The sequence below is a fragment of the Podarcis gaigeae genome, assembly GCF_964106915.1.
Source record: "Podarcis gaigeae genome assembly, chromosome: 6".
NCBI lineage: Eukaryota > Metazoa > Chordata > Lepidosauria > Squamata > Lacertidae > Podarcis > Podarcis gaigeae.
The window spans coordinates 76,433,104-76,452,531 of NC_139682.1; the positions used below are offsets into that span (position 1 = coordinate 76,433,104).

The window sequence follows — 19,428 nt, forward strand, 5'->3', positions numbered from 1 at the left end:
TCGCACCATCAGCCGGGTGCTCAACTGGGTGTGGAGGGGGTGGCCACAAGGGCCTTTTAATCTCAGTGTGAAGTTTAGGGACGTGCACTGATAGGAAACGAAGCAGTATGTTTGCCCCCAAGCTGCAAACAGTGTTGGAAAAGGTTGTACAGTGGTACCTCGGGTTACATACATTTCAGGTTACAGACTCCGCTAACCCAGAAATATTACCTCAGGTTAAGAACTTTGCTTCAGGATAAGAACAGAAATCGTGCTCCGGCAGCACGGCGGGAGCAGGAGGCTCCATTAAGAACAGATTAAGAACAGTTTCAGGTTAAGAACGGACCTCCGGAACGAATTAAGTACTTAACCTGAGGTACCACTGTATATCCACCTCAGATACCATCATGAGCACAAAGAATTCACCACAAGCTCACTGTAAAAATGACGTTCTGGGAAAGGATTCACAGCAGCAAGTCTCACTGATAAATTGATGAGATTCAGGACTGCGGCCTGACTCTCAGTTATTTAAAAGGAAGCCGATTCAATGCGCTAGGTTTGTTTTCAGATTTAATTTAATGAAATTTAGTCTTCTTCTGCTTTCGTACTGGTTCCCGTCCCCACTAACTGCAGCAGTCCGAGTCTCTCCTCTCTTCTGAACTGTCTCTCATCTTGTAATCTTCGGCAGCGTCCCATTATTCTTCTCAAGTTGGGTGGCACTCTTCATTCCAACCATCCTAAAGTGGGGAGAAAAAGATGTAATCATTGCCCTCTGCAGAGACAATGAACATAAAGGTGACCAATGGCCAAAATAATGCACTAACTGCAGGTGTCATGCCTCCTTCCAGCTTGCATGTCCTACTGTCAATAACCAGTGCCAGCTTTATGTATAAGCTAAACAAGCTATAGCTTAGGGCCTCACTCTCTTGGGGGCCCCCCAAAAAAGTAAAGGAAAAAAACCTGGATGTACATTTCCAAAATACAGTGGTACCTCGGGCTAAGAACTTAATTCGTTCTGGAGGACTGTTCTTAACCTGAGGTACCACTTTAGCTAATGGGGCCTCCCGCTGCCACCGCGCAATTTCTGTTCTCATCCTGAAGCAAAGTTCTTAACCCAAGGTACTATTTCTGGGTTAGCAGAGTCTGTAATCCGAAGCATCTGTAACCTGAAGTGTCTGTAACCCGAGGTACCACTGTATAAGATCAAAAACAAATAAAATAAAACCTACATACAGCAACAGTGTTTTGTGTTGTGTAGGCTCCTATGATGTGCAAATCAGTGGCGTAGTGTGGGTTGTCAGCACCCGGGGCAAGGCAAGTAATTTGCACCCCCTAACCCATGGATTTGCGCCCCCTAACCTGTGGATTTGCGCCCCCTAACCCTAACCCCCAGATGTTGCGCCCGGTGCGGCCGGGCCCCCCTGCACCCCCCACGCTACGCCACTGGTGCAAATGGCTTTAGATACCTATTAGGTACATATATTACCATATAGCATATATTCAACACAAAAAACAGTGACAATTTGTTGTTGACAAAGAACAGCTGGACATATAAAAGGCCCCATTACCTTCAGTAGCTTAAAAGGTAAAGGTAAAGGACCCCTGACAGTTAAGTCCAGTCGCAGATGACTTGGGTTGTGGCGTCATCTCGCTTTATAGGCCGAGGGAGCTGGCGTTTGTCCGCAGACAGTTTTTCTGGGTCATGTGGCCAGCATGGCTAAGCTGCTTCTGGCGAAACCAGAGCAGTGCGCAGAAACACCATTTACCTTCCCACCAGAGTGGTACCTATTTATCTACTTGCACTTTGACGTGCTTTCAAACTGCTAGGTTGGCAGGATCTGGGACCGAGCAACGGGAGCTCACCCCGTCACAGGGATTCAAACCGCTGACCTTCTGATCAGCAAGCCCAAGAGGCTCAGTGGTTTAGACCACTTAGCTTAGGGCCTCATCAAACCTAAATCTGGCCTTGTCAATAACATGCCACGTTTGGAAGATGGGGGATACAACACAAAGGCGGATTCTCTTTTGACATTATATAAAAGCTATTTACGGGGAGGATGGGGGCAAATCTCTGAAATACGATATGAACCCCCCCCCAGTAGCAGATTTGCCATAAAGTACTTGCATTATTCCTGTGCATGTATATTAGACCAGAATAATACTTAGGTTGCAATTCTATACCCACTTACCTGGGAGCAAGTCCTATTGAGCTCAATGTGACTTACTTCTGAGTAGATTTGCACAGGATTGTGCTGTTACAGTGTTGCTGTTTTTCAGTGATTCTCTCTCTCACAAAAGCTCAATAAATCTTTGCAAACCCTATTTTAAAAACCCTGTGTTATATATTTTTAATCCTGAATTGCATGTGGGAGGCTCAAGTTGGGAGCTAGCCACTGAAGTGAAATCTAAAATGGAGATTTCACCCCTCACAGCTTATTCTCCTGGCGATAATGTTTCTGTCTTCCTTAACAACACCCAGGGTTTGGAGCAGTCATTTATTTATTTTTTCTTTTATACTAGGAAGTTATCAGTTTAAAATTTCCCCAGCAGCGTAGCGTGGGTTGTCAGCACCCGGGGCAAGGCAAGTAATTTGCGCCCCTAACCCCTAACCTGCTGCCGCTGCCAGCTTCTTCTTGCTGCTGCCTGGGCTGGGGTATTTACGGTAAGGTAGCCACGACGGCGGTGGGGGGTCCGTGTCAGATGATCTGAGGCGAGTTGCCGCTGGCGCTGCCGCCCAAACGACGCCGCTTGCCCGGAGGAGGAGGGCAGAGAGGCGAGGAAAATGCAACGTGGCCCAGCAGCTGCAGCGGTGGTGGCGGTGGGGCTGTGAGGAGGGGCTGCCTGGCGCGCCCTCCGCGGCCCTGATGAGCAGGGACCACGGCGAGCGCTGAGAGCCGCTGCCTGCCGGACGCCTTCAGCCCGGACGCGCGCACAGCTCGTCGGTTCCACGAGACATGGGGCTCTGCTGCAGCCTGCGCCCGAGGCTCTTCGGCAACTCCGGAGGCGGCGAGCGCGCCCCCCCAGATGTTGCGCCCGGTGCGGCCGGCCCCCCCTGCACCCCCCACGCTACGCCACTGAATTTCCCAAAAGGAAGCTGTCGCAAGTGAATGTCATTTCTTGGCTGGGCTGCAACGTTTACTGATACTCTCCAGGGCAGCTTTTCATCTTACAGGATGCATGGTTCTTTTTTTAAAGCATGTATTTCCAATACCAAGAGCCTGGCAACATTACAAAAAACAAATCTGTGTCACCTTTAATATTCTTGTGCTGACCTCTCAAATCTTGAACAATAGAGGACAGACTACATTCACACTGGCGGCTGCCTATTATGGGGTGGGGTTCATCTTTTCCTAAATGTTTATGCTTCAATTATCAGAAGTACTGAAAGCCTCCTTATTGATTGGAAGGGGCAAATTAGTTAAGATCTTCTCGTTAAACTGCTGATTTACCATTTATTAGCACCTGGGTTTTCGAGAACAGAAGACACCTATCACAGCAGGCAGGGACACAGTGCTCTGGATAGCCTGTTTTATTCAGCATTCGTCTGGATTTGCCTGCACAAAATTTACACTGTCATTAGACCTACACCCAGCTGTTATTGAGCAATTTATTCTGATTTGTTTAGGGGGCAGTTATTTGGCAACAAGCATTCGTCCTGATCTGCTTGCAGGGTGCTTACACCTCTTCCCAGTAACTATTTATTATTGATTTCTAAAAATATTTATATATCAGTGCATCATAACACATATATCACAGCGGTTTACATTAATATGAAAAAAACATAAAAGCAAACAATAAAATCATGGAAAGCTAAAAGCAAATTAAAAGTAAAAAGATATCAAAAGCTCCATAGTATATTTAGGCAAATCTATGAAGGACTTCCTTTTCCCTCTCTCCTGGATCTTCTAATATTCAGCTTTATTGATTGGCCCTGGGTTCTAATTTTATGAGAATAATAGAAAATCACAGAATAGGAACGGACCCTGAGGATCAACAAGGGTTTCCCAAACTTTGGCCTCCAGCTGTTTTTGTACTACAGTTCCCATCATCCCTGATTACTGACCCTGCTAGCTGGGGATAATGGGAGTTGTAGTCCAAAAACAGCTGGAGACCTAAGTTTAGGAAACTCCCTGCAATGCAGGAATATGCAGCTGTCCCTTATGGGGATCAAACCTACAGCCTTGGCGTGATCAACACCATGTTCTAACAGAGCTATTCATGAGAGAGGGAGAAGAACAGAATCTGGAATTTCTTTTTGTTGCATTTTGTTTAACGCTTATTTAAATTTCATTCCACAACTGCACGAAACGATATTTACACAAAATGCAAACGTTAAATTACATAATTCACTAATGACACATCCAGTATGTTCCTACCAACACTTTTTACATTATCTCAAGAGATGAAAACGATTCCTTTCTCTTTCACGTAATCCTTTCTCTTTCATTTATGGTTTGCAATCGGGCCAACTCCAGCTTCCTCCACTGAATGGGAAATCATTCAAGGAGTCAGGCATAAGTTTAGAAGTTGACTCATTTCAATGTACATGAGCCTCTGATCAGCAACATGAAGAGATAGCCTTTGAAGAATGGGACTGAGTCATGCGTGATATTAGTCACAAAGGCTGAGATGGGGGTGGGGAATCTATGTGAGCTGAAAACAAGGATTTGGGTGGATATTTTTTTTAAAAAAAGCACCTTTGAGAGAGGAGACGTTGATACCATATCGCATTACTACAGTTTGAATTTGAAAGAAAAAGTAGGCTTAGTAACTTTGACTTATTATATACTCTAGGCTTCCTCAACCTCGGCCCTCCAGATGTTTTTTGGCCTACAACTCCCATGATCCCTAGCTAGCAGGACCAGTGGTCAGGCATGATGGGAATTGTAGTTTCAAAACATCTGGAGGGCCAAGTTTGAGGAAGCCTGATATACTCTTCTCTCTCTCTCTCTCTCTCTCTCTCTCTCTCTCTCTCTCTCTCAAATGACTTAGATTTGATGATGGTTTTATTACTATTTATTAAATTTGTATACTGCCCTTCAACCATAGATCTCAGGGTGGTTCACAACATAAAAATACAATAAAAGAAACACAAAGCACATAATAAATATAAGAACAAAAGCAAACTAATAATCCCCCTCCCCAACACTTTTAAAAGGATTTCAGATGTTAATCGGCCAAAGATGTGGTTGAAGAAGAACGTTTTTCCCTGGCGCCTGAAGATGTATAATGAAGGCACCAGTTGAGCATTCCATAAACAGGGAGCCACCACAGAAAATGCTCTTTCTTGTGTTGCCACCCTCCAGATCTCGCTTGGAGGAGGCACACAAAGGAGGACTTCAAATGATGAGGGCAGAATCTGGGTCGGTTCATGTGGAGAGAGGCAGTCCTTGAGGTATTGCGGTCCAAAGCCATTTATCTGATTCGTTTCCTTTTGCCTGTCAGCAACACTGAGAGCATTTATTTATTTATTTATTTATCAATCATCTTGTGTACCAACCTTCATTGCAAAGTACTGTACAGTGGTACCTCAGGTTAAGTACTTAATTCGTTCCGGAGGTCCGTTCTTAACCTGAAACTGTTCTTAACCTGAAGCACCACTTTAGCTAATGGGGCCTCCTGCTGCTGCCGCACCGCTAGAGAACTATTTCTGTTCTCATCCTGAGGCAAAGTTCTTAACCTGAAGCACTATTTCTGGGTTAGTGGAGTCTGTAACCTGAAGCGTATGTAACCTGAGATACAACTTTAATAACTTTTGCTTTTGGGCAGTATAGACAGCTTGTAAATAAATGACGGAAATAAATGTGTTTTCTAAAATTTCTTTTGCTTTGATTTTACCATGTCAAATGATGCTGTTAGCCGCCTAGGGTGTTATGCGTGGAAATGGAGCATCTAAATTTAATAAATACACAAAAGAGAGAGAGAATCTCTCCAATTACTAATTATGAAACACAAATATTAATCTGGCGGTAATCCTAAACACACTAATAAATACAGCTAGCCTATTGAGTTTGATGAAACTTCTGAGTAAACATGTTTAGAACTGCACTTATTATATAGTACATAGAACAGATTCCAAACTGGCTCTGTAAATTTAGACCTGACAGCGAGGAATAATGGTCAAGAAAAAATATGTGCCCTGGTCTAAGAAGAAAGGCAGGATATGAATTTAAAAATAAAATATAGTGGATCTGACTCAGAACCAGTCAGCTTGCTGTGTCCTTTTGCTGGACCAGGACTACAGTCAGTTTCTATGTTTTTTGGCTGACTTTTAGCAATTCACTGACTCTCTCTCTAACCCACCTCTTGTAAAGATAAAATTGGGGAATGGTCTATATGTGTACTTTTCTCTCATCCTTTAGTGGAAGGGCTTAATAAAAATGTGATAATGAACTTTTAAAAATGTCAAAACAAAAAAGATTCCTTCCAGTAGCACCTTAAAGACCAACTAAGTCAGTTCTTGGTATGAGCTTTCGTGTGCATGCACACTTCTTCAGATACAAGGAGTCTTTTTTGTTTTGACTATGGCAGACCAACACGGCTACCTATCTGTATTTTAAAAATGTGTTTGTTTGCATACTGGTAGTGGGGGGAAACATTGTCCTTAATAGTAGGAGAATAATTTATTTTCTGGTACAGCTGCCTTCAAGGAAGGAAATCCTAGAACCATTAGGCTTTCCTTGTACATAGTGCATACTTTCCTGAACATATGGCATAAACTGAAAAGAGCTGAAAATAAACCGGTGCAACTTGCAAAAGCCCTATGGCTCAGTGCGCTGACATTCTTTATTTCACCGTTAGTAGAAAACATTTGCCAAACTGTTCAGAAAACAACATGCCGTGTTTGTATTATGATGGAATGCTTCGTTTTCAGTATGGACACGATCCAAGCTAAGCACCTTTAACGTTCCAATGATTTCAATGGGAAATATATTAAAACATGGACTTAATTCTTCCATTGAGGGCAACGGTACTTAATAGTGATAAATATGAGAATGGAGGAACCAAGAGCTCTTTGCAGGAAGAATGGGATGTAAATGTGATTTTAATGTGAGGTGTGCCTATGAAAATATTCAGGCACTCCTAGTAAACATACTTTCAGCCCCATATAGTAGCTTATTTCTTTTACATTGGGTGTCATGCTATCCAGGGCTGGGCAGTGCTCCCAAAATCAACAGGACACAGGAACAGTGGAATTTCCCAGCCTTTTGTGCTGGTAGCCATTTTAATACAAAATATTTTTAAGCTCCTGTTTACTTACAGATATTTTTTGAATGGTCTATGAAGCCGTGGAAATACCCTAGCCTAGCAAAAAAGAGGAAATGCGAAGGCGTAAACCTGATCTTTAAAAGTGGGAAAGAAAATCTCAACTCCTTTGCAGAACCGTTTATTTGAATCCACTGAATGTTTATTGAGGTCTTTCTGCGACCAGCTTTTATTTTGATCCGATCTCTCTGCTGCTAGCAATACTCCCTTTCTCCAAAGGCCCCCCATTGTGGAGCTAAGGCTTGGACTTTTGCCTCATTTCGGTTTTTAGATACACAATAGGAAAGGGAAAAGAAAGGGGATTTTCCCTCCTTTTCTTTTCAGCCTGCTGAGTAAACATTCATCAGCAGGAATTCTTCAGGAAACTGGAGCTCTGGGGTTTTGCGGGGTCACCTGGCTCTGAACATCTTGCACCTCTGAACATAGATCATAAATCATAGAATTGTAGGGTTGGAAGGGACGACAAGAGCCATATAGTCCAAGCCCCCTGTCATGCAGAAATATTTTGCCCAATGTGGGTCTCAAACCCACGACCCTGAGGTTAAGTCGTGCTCACGCTCTACCGACTGAGCTATCTGGGTGGGCAGTCTCATGCTGGTGTGCTGCTGCTTATATCAGTTCAGCCGTTTGGTGTGTTGGCAATGCTGATAATCCAATCCAGGAGCTGAATGAATTGCCAGATCGCTCGCTCATAGAAAGAAAAAGGAACAACCCAAAAGGAGCCATAAAATGGGAGGTTTACAGAGAGGTCCTCAAGGGTGTCTCTCTGAAGATATGCACCCCAGTCAGGCAGCAGAGGGTGTTTCTAGATGCTGAGCGCATGATCCAGGAGAAGCCAAGCGCTTTGATTTCGATAGAAGAGTTAAGCCAAGCATCACCTCTCTCCCACAATCCTATGTGCATGTTATGTACTGAGTTGAATAGGATCCAAAATGCAGCAGTCTGATTGGTCCTAGAACAATAGGATTCAGAATGCAGCAGTCTGATTGGTCCTAGAACAATGCAGCAGTCTGATTGGTCTGCAGGAGCCACCCAATACAGCTCCAGGTGGAAGTGAATCTACAACCTGATTGGCCTACAGGAGAATCCTGGAATTAGCCAATCACGTGGGGCCCATTGTGTAAATAATGTATATAAAGCAGATATTTTGGGGGAACTTCCATTCCTCCTCACCACTACGAGCTGAATAAAGAGCATGAAATCCACTTTCGACTCCGAGTATATTTCAGTGCACTTTCTGAGAAGTAAGGCTCACTAAACTCAGTTCAGTTCCATTTGGACAGCTTTTCCAGAAGGTTAGGTTGAGAGGGTGACTGGCCCAAGGTCACCCAGTGAGCTTCATTTCATGGCTGAGTGGGGATTCGAACGCAGCTCTCCCAGGTCCCAGTCCAACACTCGAACCATTATGCCACACGGGCTCATGCTACGCAGCAGTGACTCAGCCAACTAAGCAACACAGCCCAACCATGGCCTCAGCTACTGACTCCAACTCCCATCATCGCTGACAACGGACCATGCTGACTGGGGCAGATGGTAGTTGTAGTCCAACAACACTGGGAGGGCACAGGGTTGGCTAACCCTGACATGCTGGTGTCACGCTAGTTCTGCTCCATGGCATGATCAACTTGCAATCATTCCACTCTCCCTCCCTAAACCCACACAAGATTCCATCAGGTTAGGGGAAACTGCTGCAGTTGCTAATTTTAAAGGCTGGGAAGCAGGGAAGGATAGGAGAAGGGGCTCAGGTCTGAAGATAGAGGCTGGGGGAAGAAGCTTTTTTATTTTAAATGTTTTAAAATATATATGGAATTTGCCATTAGTTCATCAGCGCCATCTAGTGCCACATTTGTATAATGCACTTAAAACATATTTGCAGCTGCATAGCTGAGTCCACAATTTGGGAATCCAAAGTCAGCACTACTGCATGTGGCACAAGCACTTCCTAAAAAAACAAACCCAAAGTTAACGCACCTGGGAAAATAGCCAGTAAGCCATATTTTATTATAGGTCGGAGCAGTTAAGGAAGATGCAAAAGGAACTTGTTTTATGAGTGGCAGCAACTGTGGAAGAAGTGAGGAGGACAGAGTGTGCACCAATGTTATTTCCTGGAAATAGGTATCAGATTTAACAAGGAAATCTTTGCATCCCTCATCACTAAATGCTGGCAGCGTCTCTTGTTTGTCTAAGGCTCAGGGAATTGTGTGCCTCCAGCCTCCATACTAGATTTAACTTGAGCCATATAGCATAAGAATGCATAGTTTATAAATATCATGGTTATATATATATATATATATATATATATATATATATATGTAAAGGTAAAGGTACCCCTGCCCGTACGGGCCAGTCTTGCCAGACTCTGGGGTTGTGCGCCCATCTCACTTAAGAGGCCAGGGGCCAGCGCTGTCCGGAAACACTTCCGGGTCACGTGGCCAGCGTGACATCGCTGCTCTGGTGAACCAGAGCCGCACACGGAAACGCCGTTTACCTTCCCGCTGGTAAGCGGTCCCTATTTATCTACTTGCACCCGGAGGTGCTTTCGAACTGCTAGGTTGGCAGGCGCTGGGACTGAACGACGGGAGCGCACCCCGCCACAGGGATTCGAACCGCCGACCTTTCGATCGGCAAGCCCTAGGCGCTGAGGCTTTTACCCACAGCGCCACATGCGTCCATATATATATATATATATATATATATATATATATATATATATATATTCTTCCTCAAACTTCTGCACAGCAGTATCTTGGAAAGGATCCAAGGTGCTTGAGGACAGCAGGCGAGCCTAGCCTGATATGAGTTCTGCATTATTTTCTCAAGTGCTTAGTTGACAACAATTTAAATAGAAGCTTGCTCTTTGGGTCAAATAAGAACTTGGCATACAGCAAGACCAGATATTCTGCACTGAGAAGGAACTAAATAAAGGAATCACACAACACTAGGAAGATTGGATTTTGCCACAGTCAGGGCTGACACCAGACATCAGAGGACTAGTAGTAGTAGTAGTAACAACAACAACAACAACAACAACAACAACAACAACAACAGAAGATGAAGAAGAAGAAGAAGAAGAAGAAGAAGAAGAGGAGGAGGAGGAGGAGGAGGAGGAGGAGGAGGAGGAGGAGGAGGAGGAGGAAGTATTCTGTCCATCTGATGGGTTTGCCCCAGTCACTCTGGGCGGCTTCTAGCAGAATATAAAAGAGCAAATGATACATCAGACATCAAAAACTTCCCAATACAGGGCTACCTTCAGATGTCTACAGAAGTTGCTTAACTGGTTATTTGTTGGACATCTGAGCAGGCACTCTGCCTTGTTCCCTGCAACTTCACTTCTCGCAGTGAGGGAACCTCCAGAAGGTCCACCCTCAGAGATGCTCCTTCAGGTATACAGGGCCACAGCCGTTTAGGGTTACAAAGGTCAGAGCAGTGCTCCCAATGAGACGCCACCCCAACCCACGCCCCTCCACCAGTGCTGGCCCATCTTGTTTCGCCACCTGAGGCACAATAAGAATGGCTCCCCTGCTCCACCACTGCACCCCTCCCCACTCCCACTGTTTGCTCCACCACTTCCACCACAACTGGAATGTGTCCCTCTCTTGTAAACTTGAGAAGGGGGCATCAAGAGAAGGGGTTTTCCGCAAGGCCTTCCACTTGTCTTCCCCGCCTCTGGAATGGCACAGAAACTCAGTAAGAATTTCGGACGTCGTTCCGGTAATCCGACGTTTCGTTGCTAAAGAACTTAGTCATCGACCTCCTTCAGGTTTAACAAACTGAAGGACAGGACATTGTTATGTACTGAAGTTCTCACCCTAGGCCAGCAGGGGGACACTGTAGATAGTTATGCAAATGAAGGATCGAAAGTGACGTTCAGTGATTGGATAGTTTTAGAAAATGGCAACAGTTACATTGTTCTGGAGCTCTATATAAGCAGGCTGACTGAGCTCCTCAGTCAGTTCTGTTCCAGCTTACAAATAAAGAGCTGCTTTGGAAGAATCGTTGTGTCGTCTGCTATGTCTACCCACAACTTAACAGACATCATCCTCTTTCTATGCTCCCCTGATGGAAACACGCAGATGGGGACAGATATACCCCTGCTTAAAGTCCTTTACATACTGTCTTATCTTGTATATTATTTACTACAAAGCTTGATGACTAAGATCTTTAGCGACAAAACGTCAGATTACCGGAACAACGTCCAAGCACTGAATCACTGGTATATCACAAGTGGATTCTTTATTACTGCGTTTGCAATTGTTCAAGATAAAATCTATTTTTGAAAGAGAAGAAATGAGCACTGAACCACTGGTGTATTACAAGCAAACTCTTTATTTACTGTGTTTGCTATTGCTTAAGATAAAACCAATTTGGGAAGGAAACTACTTTTGCCATTTTTAATGGATATTTATCGTTTGTTTACAGATAGCTGCCTTGGTGATATTATCTTGTGCCGATTGCAGTAGTCATCGTATCCCCACCCTGTTCGCTTGTTAGGAGCCAGCAAGGGTCAGAATTGATGGTGGGCTCCCAGCATGCGATTTGCTGAACTGCACACCTGCCATATATATCGCAAACTGGGAGGAAGCTGCAATTTCCCTGTATAGGAAAGTTTTTAATGTTTGATGTTTTATTGTGTTTTTAATATTTTGTTGGGAGCCCAACAAAATCATCATCACCAACAATAATAAATTGTATTAAAATAATATTTTCTCTATAAAAATATATAATATATAAATATGAAACTAATTATAATATAAGCATAATATTGCATCTGTTTCTGGCCTAAATTCAGCTCGGTGCAAAATAAGTCCTGAACGTATTGTTGTAGGTGCTGCCTACTCAAATGCCAAGAGATCCAGGGGCAGATGGGGCAGACTAGGAAGAACTTGATGCCGCGGAGAGCTGTTTGACAGTGGAACGGTCTCCCTTGGGAGGTGGTGGGCTCTTCTTCCTTGGAGGTTTTCAAGCAGAGGTTGGATGGACATCTGTCATGGATGCTTTAGCTGAGACTACTGCATTGCAGGGGGGTTGGTCTAGGGTTTCCATACGTCCAGAATTTCCCAGACATAGCCAGGATTCTGCCATTGTTCGCAGGTGGGAATCTGGATGTATGGCAGCCCATGTCAGCAGTGTAAATTGTGGTGATTTCCCATAAAAAATACTGTATCTTTTGCTTTATAGGATGCACCTGACCATAAGACGCACCTTGTTTTAGAGGGGGAGAACAAGAAAAAAAAATCTCCTCCTCTCTGCGCAGCGCCCCTTCAGCGAGGCGGCAGGAGAAACAGAGCCCCTTCCATTTCTCCTCCCGCTTAGCTGAAGGGGCGCTGCGCCTTAGCTGAAGGGGCACCTACCCTTCAGCGAAAGGAATCCAAAGCCTCTGGAGCGCAGCAGGAGCTCCCATTGCACTCCAGAAGCTTCAGGCGGCTATCCCTGAAGCCTGGAGAGCGAAAGCAACGCGAAGCTTGGGGAGCGCGGAGGGAGAGCTCCTTCTGCGCTTCGGAGGCTTCGCGTTGCTATCGCTGAAGCCAAGGAGCCTGCATTCGCTCCATAAGACGCACACACATTTCCCCTTAATTTTGGAGGGGAAAATGTGCGTCTTATAGAGCAAAAAATATGGTAGCTGAAAAATGTTTTGTTTTGTTTTGTTTAGATTTGGGAGGGAAAGCTCAACAACTTTTCTCCCCACAGCAAAAAAAGAGCTCAGCAACTTTGCCCAATAAAGCTCAACAACTTTTGTGTCTGGATTTTCACTTTTTGAAAGTTGGCACCCCTAGGTTGGACCAATTGACCCATGATTCTATGATTCTATGATAGGGTGCCTGGATTCGAAGCCGGAGGATGCAGCTATCCCTTTACATCTTTTGACACTTCTTTGCCTTTGGGGGCCAAAGGAGATAAAGCAGTTGCAGTATATCGGCCCTTCTCTCTCTCGGGCCCATTGCACAAGGGCTAAACTCCAGGCATGTCACACAACAAGCGAGGGAGTTGGCAAGGACTGAGCAAGACAAGGTGTGGCTGCTTTATTTCCTCCCACTTCAGGAGATTCAGTTACTTAGGGACAGCTTTCAGACTATGCTGAAAGCAAAGGGGGAAATAAGCAGGATGTTAAGGAGTCAGGAAGTCAGGGCTTCGTGTTCTGCGTTTTGCTTAACATCCCTCGCTATGATTAGCAGAAACACACACACACACACGGAAATATCCTTAGTTCACAAGGTCAATCTGTCTTGCCAAATTAGGGCTTCTTTGGCACAGGGTTTTGTAAAGAGATTTAATTCTCTTTAAGCTCAGAGCATACATGGTTTGTGGCCATTTCCTGGAACCGTTAGCTTTCAATGAAGGCAGGGGTCTGCAACCTCTGTGGACCCAGGGAAATATTTATCGAGGGGGGGGGGGGACTAAGAAACTGTTGTGCGCACCACAAAATACCCATTTCACCAACAGGGAGAAAATGGCAATGTTCAGAACGTTTTCCCCTCAACCCAAACCCAGGCAGAATGCTGATAAAAATAAGATACACAGGGTTGGTGGGTGGAATCAGACAACATCCTGCCAAAACAAGCAACAAACAAGTCCACACCCAAAGCCATTAAAAAAAGGGGTGTGCAAGACAGAAGGATGGCCATCTGAGATGGATGCTTTGGCCTAGATTCCAGCATTGCAGGGGGCTGGACTAGATGATCCTTGGTACCCCTTCCAACTATGATTCTATAGGGCCTCAACAGATGCCATGGTCTGAGAGCGCCATGGTGCCCAGGGGCATATTTGGGACCCCAGATGTAGGAGTTGATGATCTCAGTTTGAAAAATCCCCCGCAGGATAACATTGCTGGCATTATTTACAATTTCTGGGACCATGGGAGCTCATTAAACTTCAATCCCAGGGACCTGTAAACTAATCTCTCCCACTCTGAGTGGGAAAATCCCTACTGATTTCCATCTCTTCTACTTTAAGTCCCCTTCTTTTAAGTGCAGCCATTGTTCTGGTTACTTTAATCTTAGCAGGGATTTCCAGTGCAATGTTATATTACCAAATAAGGTTGGAATCTGCTTGTTTTGGCTACTCCAAACTACAGGAGATGTTGGAGATGACTGACTGAATCTCCAATCTAAATCTTTGTAAAGAGCAGGGGCAGGAGGACTGAAACAACAATGCTGGGAGAATTTTGTCGGGACCATTTTCCTGAAGAAAACCACCCCTCTGCAGCTGCTATTTGCCCTGTTAAGGGGCAGGTACAATACAAACATGAAAGTTTTCCTCCATTGCCATAGACGTGACCTAATCTTCCCATACATACTTTCCCCAGACTTTTAAAGGCAAAAGAGAAACACATCCATAGGGTTTCCTTTAGTTTGGCTCTCAGCTCAGCTCTCTGCCGGTTAATGAAGGTAAAGTCTGAGCTTAGATTTAGGGCATCACAGGTAGTATTTGCTAGCAATGGCTATGTCAAAAAACTACAGAAGAAAATAATATAGATTGGCCTGCACAACTTGTGAGTCCACCAGCCCCAAGGCAGCCAACCATCCACATAACGTGGCCTTCTAGGTGCATGACAACATCCCTTGTTTTTTGTTTGTTTGTTTTTCAATTCCCAACAGGCAGCAAAACAAGGTGGCTTCTAGATACCTTGGTGTGGGCCACCATCCATGGTTGGTCAGTTATACTTGGCTTGGTGAGGAGGAGCCATATAATTTGTGCAGACCTCTCAGAAGTCGTTGAAGAAAACTAGACGAATAGTCTCATATCCTGCAAGTGTCCCAGAAAAACTGGGACATCCCGTTTCCCACCCCCACGAGAGCATGGTGGCCATTTGGGGCACCATGATTTTGCCCCAAAACAGCTCTACTTTCAGGGCTGCAATCTCACTCCATGCCCCAAATGTGTGTTTTGGGGCATTGTGACAGCACACAGCACCCCCCAGAAAGCATGTTTTTTGGGCTCTGTGATCTTGTGTGGGTCACATGGGAGCACCAACGGGAAGACACGCAACCTGGTTTGGGGACTCAAAATGTTGGCGGGTATGCAGTCTGCCTGTCCTCTTCCTTGTCTCTCTTTCTTTGGCCAAAGTTGTTGAGCCAAAAAATCAACACTTTCAATATGGGCTGCCATAGGCCCAGATTTCCATGGACACTTTAGCCGCTATTTGATACTTTCACACGGACGCCATTTCGACGGACGAATCCTGACTATGTATGGCAACTCTATCAGAATTATCAAAGCCAGAAAGATTATTGACCATGCCTTCTATTTCAGTTTGTATTTATTTTGCCCCACTGCTGGAGCAGCAGCCAATGTTTCATCCATAAGCACATGTCTGTTCAAAGTTCACAGAAGTTTCCTGTTCCCTCCTCTCCCCTGCAGCCAGCTCCTATCCTAAGGGTCAAGGGCCCCTCCTGGGCAATGTAGGGTGGGCTGCAAGAGGCTTCTGCAGGAGCAGAGAATCACCTAGTACTGGATTGGGTGAAGACTGATTTGGGGGCAATTCCCTCTTTGCCCAGCAGCCCACTGCACCTTGTTTCACAGTATCCAGTAGACTACACTGAGAAGATTTCAATGGGCTGCAAGAGGCAGGAGGGGAACAAAACGTTTCTTCCTTGAACTTCTTTAAATTAACTCATTTAAGGTTTCAAGCATGTGTCTCTTATAGCTCAAGCTCACTCATGCCTAGGCATAAAAGGTAAAGGGACTCCTGACCATTAGGTCCAGTCGTGGCCGACTCTGGGGTTGCGGCACTCTTCTCGCTTTATTGGCCGAGGGAGCCGGCGTACACACATTTCCAGCATGACTAAGCCGCTTCTGGCGAACCAGAGCAGCACACGGAAACGCCGTTTACCTTCCCGCCGGAACGGTACCTATTTATCTACTTGCACTTTGACATGCTTTCGAACTGCTAGGTTGGCATAAGTAGGGACCGAGCAATGGGAGCTCAACCCATCATGGGGATTTGAACCACTGACTTTCTGATCGGCAAGTCCTAGGCTCTGTGGTTTAACCCACAGCGCCACCCGCGTCCCTATGCCTAAGCATAATACATAGTAAATAAGATATCGTGTTACTTTAAAGACTAATGGCTGAATTAAGACCAAGTTAACTGAATCCATAGTGCAAATATCAATAGGTCATGTTAGTCGTGGCTTAATTTAAATCCCACTGATTTAAATTAACTCAGTTTCAAAAATTTACTGTGGCCTAAACTTTCAAAGAGCAAAGCCGGTGCAGCAAATCTGTGGTCTTCCACCAGCAGCCATTGGTCCCAGCCAGCATGGCCAATGGTCATGGATGTATTGTGTGTGTGGCTTTGTGCGTTAAGATGTGCCTGTTGGTTTGTCTATTCTAAAAAAAGAACAGAGAAAGCAACCTCCAGAAAAATGCCAGAGAATAATGACTTCTCAATTTCAACGTAGCCAACCTGCTAGGCGGAATCTGCCTGAGGAACAGCACCATCTAGCTTCACTCCTTATAGATGTCAAGAAAAAGCCTCCATGGCTCAAAGATATTCCGATCACTTAGAACCGGTTCCTATGTAAAGGGAAGGGGTTATTTACTTTTTCCACGACCCAAGATCGTCTAGAGAGCCCAAGGAGCTGACGGAAGGAACAAGGGCACAATCACGAGAGAACTCAGAAAAACGGGCAGGGAGCGGCAAAATGTGTTTACCGCATTTTGAAGGAAGCAAATAATACAAACATTAGCGTAACTGGATTTTTAACAGAGGAGTGTTCAGGCAAAGGTGGGAATTCACTGCCTTTCTATGTCACGCCTTGTTTCGTGTGAAAACTAAAAATCAATTTGCAGATTATTTTTGCTTTCAGGCAGGGGTAAAATGAAAAATTCCACTTTGGGTGAAAGCCAAGCAGCTTGTGTCTCTCTAGCCCAACTCTATGGTGTAGAGCAGACACTCTGGCCTTATCGCATTGCCCCATAATGGGAAGGATTGGATTCTGCGATCCATTGCTGCCACTACGTGAATGCAATTCATTTCTCTCTAGGCCTGTCAATAAATGGCAGGAGTATCGGCCAGAAGCCGGGTTTAGGCAGCCTAGAATCGTAGGTTATATATTAATGCATTATCTTCCATAAAATGAAGTATAAGCCTTCTGTGTATTAACAAAAGCATCTATGATTCACATGCTACCTGAGGTCTCTCCTGTACAATGAATGTGTCACCAAAGGTTCCTTCTTTGCCTTTGCTCCATCTGCTTAACCTTACTTTTCTTTCTCATCATGTTCCTGTTGGTACTAAGTGAGCCCCAAAACCTAGTAAACTCTTATTTCTGTTCACCGTCAGCCTTCTGATGTCACGGCGGGTCTTTGTTACCCTTTTGAATGAGTCAGAAGCCCACACACCAGGCTTCCTTCCTTTCATGTCATAAAAGTTCCTAGCAAGCCTCAGGCTACAGAACTTAGCTACGTGGAGAAAATGGGAAAACCAGATTCTATGCTGCATTTCTGAGGTCAATGGGCAACTTTGGGCAAGAGGACTGTAACGATTTTTGACATACACACTTTTGATCGTGCAGGATGCTTGAACAGTTCGCTGTACTGTTCAAATGAGGGGAGGAGGAAATAAACGACCCCGTACTTAATCTGCCACCTCAGAAATGATGTTGTGCTGCAGAAATGGTGCCTATTCTAAGACTGGGTGAATCTGTTCATTTCAGTTTCTCCCCGTTTCTAATTTTTCTAGCCTGAAATTCAGTTCACCACATTTTCACACCAGTCTGATTTTTAAAAATGCAATTTAACAGCATTTGAGTTCAAAAAATTGCAAAGCAATTTCCCCCAATATAATGCATGTGATGGTACACGTTACCCAGTATATGCATTTTTGTAAATGGCTGGCGGGTGGACCTGAGTGAAGCCTGCTTCCCTCAGGTCCACTCCCCAAAACCATGTCCGCCATGGATTGGCTAGTTTGAATATCAGGTTTGGCAAAGGGCGTTAAGCGGCCATTTTGTACACATTACTTGTTTGGAGAACTGCAAAATCTGGAGAAGTGCAAATTTCAAAGAATGGCTGTGTCAGTTCACATATTCTGTGAGCCGCCCTGAGATCTTATGATGAAGGGCAGTATATAAATCTGATAAAATAGATTAATAAATAATTGTTCTGAAAGTGCAAATTAAGTAGATCTTCAAAGGCAAACTGAATAGAATTCCTCCCCATCTGTCATGTGTTCATATCACCATATACATCATGTGACATATCAACACTACATAACTGGGTAAATGGAAAAGCATTGCAGTTGAGTGGACATTATGGTATTGGTTGCATATCATGATAAGCAGCAAATTGTGTTGAACCATGGTTATGAATGTGCCTCTCCCTGCTATGTGGGTCCCTGCGCAATTCAGACAAGCTATACCATGGCTCGCCATGTCATCTGAACCCAAACCATAGTTCGTTTGTTTCAAACAAGTGATTGCCCATGAGCCATAATACAGAAATAAACCTTTCTGGCTTGCCACTTGTGGCTTGTTCGAAACAAACAAACATGTCTCCGTCTAGGTTCAGATGAGCTGAGAAGTCACAATTTGGCTTATCTGAGTCATATGCACACCACACATCTGAGACAGGGAGAAAAGCTGTTCAGCACTCATCTTGCTTTCAGGCCGAAGGAGCTGGTGTTTATCCGCAGACAGCTTTCCGGATCATGTGGCCAACATGACTAAACCACTTCTGGAACAACGAAACACCGTGACAGAAACCAGAGTGCACGGAAACACCTTTCCGTCGCAGCAGTACCTATTTATCTACTTGCACTTTGACGTGCTTTCGAACTGCTAGGCTGGCAGGAGCTGGGACAGCAATGGGAGCTCACCCCATCACAGGGATTCAAACCGCTGACCATCTGATTGGCAAGTCCAAGAAGCTCGTGGTTTAGACCACAGCACCACCTGTGTTGGCAGGGGAGCAGTATGTTCACAATTAAACCATGGTTTAAGATAAACTGGAGTTTATAGTGACCTGGGAACCAAGCCATTGGATTCATGCAGACAAGTTATCACATAATGTTACCATCAACATGGGACAATGGAGCCGCAGTATCAGAAAAAATGGCTTCCCACTCTGGTTCCCATCACGGCTAGGGCCACCCCAAAATTCAACACACATCAGTTTCAATAGTTCCTGGAATGCCTGTGGATATTAGATAAAACTGGAAATGCATGATGTATAACTAGTTAA

General features: G+C 44.7%; 1 protein-coding gene across 6 annotated transcripts in view; it reads right to left on the reverse strand.

Moving 5' to 3' along the window:
• Positions 1-536: 536 nt before the first annotated feature.
• The window catches only part of CDC14A (cell division cycle 14A), a 96,733-nt gene continuing 77,841 nt past the window's right edge, over positions 537-19,428 (reverse strand). For all 6 annotated transcript variants that reach the window (XM_083743396.1, XM_083743398.1, XM_083743394.1 and 3 more), the window contains one exon: positions 537-716. In XM_083743396.1, coding sequence (XP_083599522.1) covers positions 684-716 — 33 coding nt within the window. In that variant the 3' untranslated portion in view covers positions 537-683. The remainder of the gene's footprint in view (positions 717-19,428) is intronic.